General features: G+C 42.9%; 1 protein-coding gene across 6 annotated transcripts; it reads right to left on the bottom strand.

Annotated features, from left to right (window-relative positions):
* Positions 1–69: 69 nt before the first annotated feature.
* Positions 70–8632, bottom strand: LOC118393885 (thrombopoietin receptor). 6 transcript variants are annotated; one of them, XM_035787053.2, is made up of 12 exons: positions 8355–8632; positions 7745–7865; positions 7405–7598; positions 7000–7151; positions 6597–6762; positions 6097–6208; positions 5774–5934; positions 2842–3020; positions 2499–2658; positions 2201–2285; positions 1988–2075; positions 70–1548 (listed from the first exon to the last, which is right to left on the bottom strand). In XM_035787053.2, the coding sequence occupies exons 1-12, from the start codon at positions 8503–8505 to the stop codon at positions 1063–1065; spliced, it is 2055 nt and encodes a 684-aa protein (XP_035642946.1). In that variant the 5' UTR covers positions 8506–8632; the 3' UTR covers positions 70–1062. The 6 variants fall into 6 exon arrangements, with proteins under 6 accessions (XP_035642946.1, XP_035642954.1, XP_035642962.1 ...); XM_035787061.2 differs by having other exon boundaries at positions 2201–2282; XM_035787069.2 differs by having other exon boundaries at positions 2878–3020.
* Between the last annotated feature and the right edge of the window lie 1297 nt (positions 8633–9929).

Below are 9929 nucleotides of genomic sequence, written 5' to 3'. Positions count from 1 at the left end.
AACCTGATCGAACATCTCTGGAGAGACCTGAGAAGTACTGAGTAAAGGATCTGAATACTTATGTAAATGTGATATTTCAGTTTTTTAATTTTAATACATTTGCAAACATTTCTAAAAACCTGTTTTTGCTTTGTCATTATTGGGTACGGATTGTAAATTGAGGATATTTTTATTATTTAAAAACCTACATTTTTGCCTAAAATTACATACCAAAATCTAACTGCCTGTAGCTCAGGCCCTGAAGCAAGGATATGCACATTCGTGATACCATTTGAAAGGAAACACTTTGAAGTTTGTGGAAATGTGAAATGAATGTAGGAGAATATAATACATGAGATCTGGTAATAGATATTTTTAAATGCAAGAGGAAGGGCATAATAATGTATTATTCCAGACGAGGTGTTATTTAGACTTTGGCCACTAGATGGCAGCACGGTAAATGCAAAGTTTTAGAGTGATCCAGTGAAATATTGCATATCTATTCAAAATGTTGTATCAAGACTGCCCAAATGTGCCTAATTGGTTTATTCATACATTTTCATAATTGTATCCTCAAACAATAGCATGGTATTTTTTCACCCGAATAGCTACTGTAAATTGGACAGTGCTGTTAGATTAACAAGAATTTAAACTTCGCCCATATCAGACATGTCTATGTCCTGGGATTTTTTGTTTGTTTCTTACGACCTTTAGCCTACGTTAGCTCAACACCGATCCTGAAGAAGTTGTAATCCATTTTAGAATAAGTCTGAAACGTAAAAAAAATTGGAATAATCAAGGGGTCTAAATACATTCTGAATGCACTGTACAGTATATACCTTATATACAGACAGATATGTGACAAGTTAAATATATATATTTACAGTATATAGTATGACCGTGCAACATAACAATCCATATCCGTTCATCCACATTTGGGAGCACTTGATATATTAACCCATTAGTCATAAAATACATCTTTAATAAGCTGTATGCAAGGACATGTTTTGGTAGTGATGTAATGGATATTGTTTTGATGTTTTGTAACTGTCCAGTTTGTGTGCCTTTGTTGAGCTGTGCCAATCAGGTGTTTGCATTAGCTGAGTTTGTTCCCTTCAGGTTGGCATAGAGCTTGCAGGCCCTGCTGCTGTCCTGACAGTCCAGTCTCTCTATAGGCTGTTCGGCCAGCAGCATGTAGGAGCGGTTGAGGATGTCCGTGGTACTGGAGGATGATGGGAAGTTGGAGGAGCAGTGACACCTCATCTGGAGAACCTCATCTTCCCCCAGGCCTCGAGACTCTGCCCCCACCTCCCCGTCATACACATACTTGTTCCCTCGGAGACAGAGGATGACGTCATCTGTGGCCAGGGTCACGTAGTCTTGGCTGAGCTCCAGGGCCAGGGTGGAGAGCCTTTCCTCCTCCCCGCCAGCGGAGCCTCGGTCTGGGGAGAGTAGTAAGGAGGACTCCCTGGGAAGCTTCCCTCCATCTGGAGCCTCCCTCTCAGACATAATCTCCACCACAGAGGCTGGGGTCTCCTCAGAATATTGCTTGATGATGAAGGGAGGGTCCTATGGAGGTAACACAGGTACATACAGAGACTCAGATCCAATGTTTCCAACACATCCACATAAAGATAAACCACATTGAACACACAGTTAAAATGTGACCCCTTCAATTGATCTACCCTACACAAAAATATAAATGCAACAATTTCAGTCAATAGTAATAAATACATCAGGGCCTAATCTATGGATTTGACATGAATGGGCAGGGGCACAGCCATGGGTGGGCTTGGGAGGGCATAGACATGCTCACTAACAGGGATGTAAACAAATTTGTCCACAACATTTGAGAGAAATAAGCTTTTTGTGCATAAGGAACATTTCTGAGATTTTTTATTTCAGCTCATGAAACAAGGGACCAATGCATTAAATGCTGTGTTTATATTTTTGTTCATTATAATTCCATAATGTTAATCTACTGTACTGCAATCAATTAAGTTTTTACCCAAGTCTGGCCGTTGATGTCTGTCAGGAAGCCGTGCAGTACTTTGTCAAGTTTTGGGATTGGTGGCCACAGATACCGTTTGAGCTTACTGGTGGAAAAATGATTCAGTACACAACATGTCCATGAATAGTGTGTGTGTGTGTGTGTGCGTGCGTGCGTGCGTGCGTGCGTGCGTGCGTGTGCAGTGTGAAGCAGACTGAAAGAACATCTTACCTGAGATACCTGGAGATCAATGAGAGGAACACAACTGATAGGATGAGCATCATGAGAGGAATGCAGATGATGAAGAGGGCCCCTGCTGAGTTCAAATAAAGAACCAGAGTTTGAGAATGACAATAGCCTGCCTGATTAGAAGCACAGTGACTGTAATATCTACTATTCATGGGTTGCACCTCTCTAGGCCTACCTGAGCGTAACAGAATACTATCAACCAGTATCCACCTTCCCATGTACCGCAGACATTTTATGTAATCAGATATGGAAAGTGATCTCCATACTAGTGTTACTTTACCTATATCTGAAGGTGTGTCCACAGTAAGTGGGGGTGACCAGTCGCTCCAGTAGCCAGCGTAGACTGACCCGTTGGGCCTGGCTCTGACCTGGATAAAGTACTGACTGCCAGTCTGAACGTCCAGACAAATACTGTTCTCAGAAACCTGCAGGGTCACCAGCTGAAGAGAGAGGACAACACACAAGAACATCAACGGAGGCTGCTTTGGGGAGGACGGCTCAGTTCAGCCTCCACTGAATTGCACCCAGTTATTGGTTTGTACTGCAAAATACAAACTCATGACAAAACATGTAGTTCCCTGTTTACATATGCAATAAGGACAGAGCCAGGCTTATGGTTTTACCACAGAACAGGTGGGCTCTGTAGGTAGGCTCTGTACCTTCCAGACGGCCTCCCCTTGAGGCTGGTAGCGGAGCTGGTACATCAGGTGGAGAGACAGAGCCAGTTGGGGTGTGCCCCATCTTAGACGCAGCCTGCCCCCCTCCCACTTCCCCCTCAGCCTCCCTGGAGGGCCTGTTTGAACTGACCGCAACATAGAGAGGGGAGAGAGAGACATAACATGAGTTTTACAGAGATGATTAGTGTACCATCGAGAGCATCCTGACCGGTTGCGTCACCGCCTGGTATGGTAACTGCTCAGCATCTGACCATAAGGCACTACAGAGGGTAGTGCGTACAGGCCAGTACGTCACTGGGGCCAAGCTTCCTGACATCCAGGACCTATATACTAGGTGTGTGTACAAATGACCTAAACTAACCTGTACCCCCGAACATTGACTCGGTACCGGTAACCCCTGTACATAGCCTTGTTATTTTATTGTGTTACTTTTTTATTTTTTTATTACTTTAGTTTATTTGGTCAATATTATTTAAACTCTTCTTGAACTGCACTGTTACCTATATCTGCTTGTAAGTAAGTATTTCACAGTAAGGTTGTATTTATTTGATGTCCATAATACAGATTGTATTGTTACAGATTTACACTACCGTTCAAAAGTTTGGGGTCACTTAGAAATGTCATTGTTTTTGAAAGAAAAGCTATTTATTTTGTCTGTAAAAATAACATCAAATTGGTCAGAAATACAGTGTAGACATCGTTAATGTTGTATATGACTAATGTAGCTGGAAATGAGTTGCAGGCTTGCAAAGAAAAAGCCATATCTCAGACTGGCCAATGAAAAGACAAAATTAAGATGGGCAAAAGAACACAGACGCTGGACAGAGGTAGTCTGCCTAGAAGGCCAGCATCCCAGAGTCGCCTATTCACTGTTGATGTTGAGACTGGTGTTTTGCGGGTACTATTTAATGGAGCTGCCAGTTGAGGACTTGTGAGGCGTCTGTTTCTCAAACTAGACACTCTAATGTACTTGTCATCTTGCTCAGTTGTGCACCGGGGCCTCCCACTCCGCTTTCTATTCTGGTTAGAGCCAGTTTGCGCTGTTCTTTGAAGGGAGTAGTACACAGCATTGTATAAAATCTTCAGTTTCTTGGCAATTTCTCGCATGGAATAGCATTCATTTCTCAGAACAAGAATAGACTGACGAGTTTCAGAAGAAAGTCCTTTTTTTCTGGAAATTTTGAGCCTGTAATCGAATCCACAAATGCTGATGCTCCAGATACTTAACTAGTCTAAAGAAGGCCAGTTGTATTGCTTCTTTAATTAGGACAACAGTTTTCAGCTGTGCTAGCATAATTGCAAAAGGGTTTTCTAATGATCAATTAGCCTTTTAAAATTATAAACTTGAATTAGATAACACAATGTGCCATTGGAACACAGGAGTGGTGGTTGCTGATAATGGGCCTCTGTATGCCTATGTAGATATTCCATTCAAATTCAGCCATTTCCAGCTACAATAGTCACTTACAACATTAACCATGTCTACACTATATTTCTGATCAATTTGATGTTATTTTAATGGACAAAAAAATGTGATTTTCTTTCAAAAACAAGGACATTTCTAAGTGAACTTTTGAACGGTAGTGTATGTCAACAAGGATTCTTCAAAAATTAAGAAATATGCATGCTAGACTCCTCTTTCCATTTGTTTAACTCTTAATGGCAATGTAGTATACCGGTGTCATGACGTTGGCCTGGGGGATAGGTTTATGACAGTCATAAATACCTCTTCCCCCCTTTTTCCTCTCTCTACCCTACTGAGGTTACATTTTCAACATTTTAACATAGAGATTCTGGGAACATCAGAAAGTGGGGGAAATTAACTATATTCTGGTAATCCTACCAATGAAACATATGCGGTGGTACTTAATGAATATGATGTCAGTTCGGTTTTCATCTGAGACATTCTCATCAATGATAAGATGACAAACTCTACAGTGGAAAGTCTACACATCAAAGTTATCGGATTCACATGGAATTGTTGTTCAATTTAAATGTTTGAAAATGAAATTATTCGTGATGGGATGAAATGTGATTTTAGCTTCTAAAATGTGAGATTTGGGTTTTCATAAGATAGGGCTCTGCTCAATCAGTGGCCCGCCCCTGTGAAGGGACATGGGCTATAAAACTTTTCAAACACGCCCTCCTCTCCCTTCCTATATAAGCCCTTGACGACAATATAACCTCCTGTTCTGAGGACGTGAGGACGACGGTCCGATGTCAGAATGGTTCAGATAATAACTACAGAACGAAGCCAATATCAGCGTGAGCTTTGGTTGTGAATGGTATGAACTTTGAACTCTTATTCACTATAGAAGTGATACCTCCTAGTCGTTGAGTTAGCAACAGCAGATGCAACCGAGGGTTAGGAAGGAATAGACAGAGTATTCCGTCTATCACCCAACAACGTTACTACAACGTATCCAATTGACAACCAGAGACATTCTTCAAAGGACTGTTGGGCAACACGGCCTTCCATCTACCACCAACCTATCGAAGTGTAGCTCAGAGTAAATATTTATTGTATTGTCCTTTTCCAAATGGGCGGTAATTTAGAATGCATGAGATACTGTATTTACGATAGCACCACTTCTTCCCTTTGTTCCTCAGTCTTCCCGCTCTTTCACTCAAACCCAGACCCTTTTCTTTTGTGTAACAAGCTGTCATATCTTTTCCGCCCGCTAGGGACGTTTTCCTTTATGATGTCATTTGTAATCAAGTTATGATTTAGTTATGTGTATGTGTAATTCTGTGTGATTAGTTAGGTATTTAGTAAATAAATAATTAAACCCAATTTGGTATTGCTGGTTAAACTTGTTAGCCTGACTGAAAGGAAGTGTTCACAGCTGCCAAGTTATCTATTATCAGTGTGACTCACTGCTGTTGTTGAGTCTGAAGGGTTCAGTGTAGAAGGTCCGTTTGAGAGAACCAGGACCAGTACTGAGTTTAACCAGTATCTCGCTGGACTCCGCTCCATGGAAATGGCAGTGGTAGGAGGTGTTCTCATTCTGCAGACACTTTCTCCAACCCTCCCTTTTACTGCAGAGATTACACAACCAGAGGTTTAATGATACATAATCACCAAGTATGTTTTACAATGCAATATGAGCGTTGCCTTCATTTATGTCTCACTGTGGAGTGTTTTGCTGTAATCATGTAGAGTTGCATGATTGTTGAGGTTATTTGTATGTTAACATCTACCTGGGTCCCAGCTTGTAGTTTAAGGTGTAGGTAGCATCTCTATAGGACTGCCCATTCCATTGGCAGGTGATGTTTTGCAGGTCAGAGGTATGACACAACAATGAGATATCAGCTGGAAAACAGTGGTAGTAAACCCCATCACTCTTACAGTGCTGTCAGTAAACAACATCATCTTAATGTATTCAAATGAAATGTGTCTTCCCCATTTAAGCCAACCCCTCTGAATCAGAGAGGTGCAGGGGGCCATCTTAATCGACATCCACGTCTTTGGAGAACGGTCGAATAGTGGTTAACTGCCTTCCTCAGGGGCAGAACGTCAGATTTTTACCTTGTCAGCTCGGTTGATTCAATCCAGCAACCTTTCGGATACTGGCCCAACACTCCTACCCGCCAGGCTACCTGCCGGGGTACCTGCCGGGCTACCTGCCGGGCTACCTGCCGCCCCACATGTGCACTGTTGTCTTTATCCGTCTTTAGCCTATACTCAGTAGTTCACCCACCTGCGCTCTGAGGTACCATGGCAGTGATGGGGACCGACCAGTCGCTCCAGTGACCGCTGGTCTCTGTCTCACTGTAGCCATTGGGTTTTACCCTCAGCTGGATGCTGACCACCTCCCCTGGCAGCAGAGAAACCAGGCTGTGAATGGGGGACCTCGTGTACTTTATCTGGAGACAGAGAGGGAAGAAATATCACAGGAAGTCTACAGCAGCAGCACAGTGAATGGAATTTGAGTGACAACGTTCTTGCACAAAATGGACGCCCTGTAGCCCACCATCAAGGTGGGTACTAAATAGTGAATGCACCAGTCATGGTAGATTTTTTACCAAACACTTAATCTGTCTTTTTCCCCTTGCAGGGAATCTGACTGGATGAATTGGTGTTGTGTTTCTGAGTTTCAGTACCAGTTCTGTCCTCTCCCCTAGTCCCTGGGAGGAGTAATGCATCCCATAATGCACATTGTTCTCCCAATCTCTTGGTGCATGCCAAGACACCTGCAACTGCCCAGCTTGCCCTGTTTGGTGAAGGGATACATTCACAGGGGGTTCCAGGAGACCTGAGAGAGAGAGAGAGAGAGAGAGAGAGAGAGAGAGAGAGAGAGAGAGAGAGAGAGAGAATGAGCTTTAGATTTATATCTACTAAAATCCTCTCTCTCTCTCTCTCTCTCTCTCTCTCTCTCTCTCTCTCTCTCTCTCTCTCTCTCTCTCTCTCTCTCTCTCTCTCTCTCTCTCTCTCTCTCTCTCTCTCTCTCTCTCTCTCTCTCTCTCTCTCTCTCTCTCTCTCTCTCTCTCTCTCTCTCTCTCTCTCACCCTGGTCCTCAACGCTGATGGTGCGTGTGAAAAGTGTGTAGTTGGAGCTGCTCTCCACCACTCTGATGTGTGTGAGCGTGAACAGGAAGACGTCAGAGCAAGGGAAGAAGCAGATGTGGAGAACCTTCTCCTCCTCTTCCTCCCCCTTCTCTGTCCTCTGGAGAGTCAGTTTACACCGCTTCTCCTTTTCCTCACTGATCAGGGACAAAGGAAAGATGACTGGTGTCAGTGCCTGGCAGTACAGAGTGTATGTCAACTGTTCACTTCAACTGTAATACATGTTGGTGTATTTTCTGAAAATATTGACATTTTACAATTTACCAGAATACATTGAACATACTTATCATTCCTGTAGAAGAAGTCATAAGCTGTGTTGCCTGGTGTCTCCCAGAAACAGGTGAAGTCATACTGTGTCCTGGTAAAACACTTTGGATCTGCATCACCAGCCAACAACAACACATCTGTATGGGCAATAATATCATTTACAACAGTTTTGAAATAAAAATGTTGATTTCTATCATTTATTATTGTTTTATAACGCTGTAACAAATATTATTTTGCCATTTAGTAGATGCTTTAACCCAGAGTGAGTTACAGTAATGGGTGCATACATTTTCTTACTTTGTTTTGTAAAAACAGGTATAAATCACCAATACTGCACCACGAGAGAGAAGTTCAGCTGAGAGACGAATAACAATGTTGCCTCGTTTTGTCTAGCCATACCACTATTCCAGAGGACTATTTCGGTCAAATCATTATGTTAATTGGTTAATTGGTGGTCCAATGTCCTCAAATCAATATCAAATCAAATGTATTTATATAGCCCTTCGTACATCATCTGATATATCAAAGTGCTGTACAGAAACGCAGCCTAAAACCCCAAACAGCAAGCAATGCAGGTGTAGAAGCACGGTGGCTAGGAAAAACTCCCTAGAAAGGCAGAACCCTACCTTTCTTTGACAGGTGAGGGACAGCCTCATCTATTATCCCATGCCCCAGTACGTTCACCCAGCCTGCTATGATCCAGAGCCAGACACAGACTACCCTCGGGGTGAGATGGAGATCCATGACATCCACAGACAGGTGACAGGTGTGTCCCATCCACAGACAGGTGGCAGGTGTGTCCCATCCACAGACAGGTGTGTCTGATCTACCCCATCGCTGCCCCAAGCTCTATGTCTGAGAGTGGTAAGGTGTTTGTGAGTGTCTGTCAGCATAGCATTGTGGTCTGGGGTGGAGGGGGATTGTACTGATGAGGGGAGGCTCTATCTGACAGGTCCTCGTTCTACAGGAAGTGGGTGTTGTGTGGGAGCCAACCCACATGGTGGTACAAGGAAGAGTGTTGCCTCTAACACACATTTATCCCACGTTGATGTTGTCATACATTCAATACAAACCTCTTTCACACTATAAACCATCACAGATACTCTCTGGTCTCTCAAAAACATAAACAAATGTATGTTCAAAGTGAAATCTTTGAACATGTCATACTGTATTCAGGACCGGCAGTAACAGTCAGTTATATGAAGCGTATAGTAACACATTATGACCACAATTCAGCAACTATCTTCCAACTAATCTACTAATCAGTAGACCGGAGACAGCCAGGCCCATGTGGCCAGACAGAGCATTGCCTCACAGAGATACTGTAGATAGAGGTGCTTCTATGGAAGTTGCATCCTTCATCAGTTCCTCTTTTACTTGGGCGGCAGGTAGCCTAACGGTTAAGAGCATTGGGCCTAGTAACCAAAAGGTTGTTGGTTCGAATTCCCGAGCTGTCAAGGTGGAAAAATCTTCAGTTTTTCCCTTGAGCAAGGCAGTTAACAAGGCCCCAACAACTGCTCCCCGAGCCCTCACGGACGTCAATTAAGGCAGTACCCCGCACCTCTCTGATTCAGAGGGGTTGGGTTAAATGCAGAAGACACATTTCGGGTGAATGCATTCAGTTGTGCAACTGACTAGGTCCCTTATCAGGGATCTAACGTGTAGTTCTTCAAAGGGACATCTGGGTAGATAGTAGAATACAGCTTGGTGTACTGTATGTTTTAATATATTATGTGTATGACATTTAGCAGACACTTTTCCAAAGCAACATACATTTCTACGTATGGGTGGACCTGGGAATCGAACCCATAATCCTACTGTTGCAATCGACATGCTCTGTCAACTGAGCCATACAGAACCAGCTTGTTATATTGTAGGTTCAGACAGGACCAGACAGGACCAGTTTGTTATAATGTAGGTTCATACAGGACCAGTTTGTTATAATGTAGGTTCAGACAGGACCAGTTTGTTATAATGTAGGTTCAGACAGGACCAGTTTGTTATAATGTAGGTTCAGACAGAACCAGCTTGTTATATTGTAGGTTCAGACAGGACCAGTTTGTTATAATGTAGGTTCAGACAGGACCAGTTTGTTATAATGTAGGTTCAGACAGGACCAGTTTGTTATAATGTAGGTTCAGACAGGACCAGTTTGTTATAATGTAGGTTCAGACAGGACCAGTTTGTTATAATGTAGGTTC

This window comes from Oncorhynchus keta, chromosome 1 (assembly GCF_023373465.1).
Source record: "Oncorhynchus keta strain PuntledgeMale-10-30-2019 chromosome 1, Oket_V2, whole genome shotgun sequence".
Classification (NCBI taxonomy): Eukaryota; Metazoa; Chordata; class Actinopteri; order Salmoniformes; family Salmonidae; genus Oncorhynchus; species Oncorhynchus keta.
This window is presented reverse-complemented; position numbering and strand designations above follow the sequence as displayed.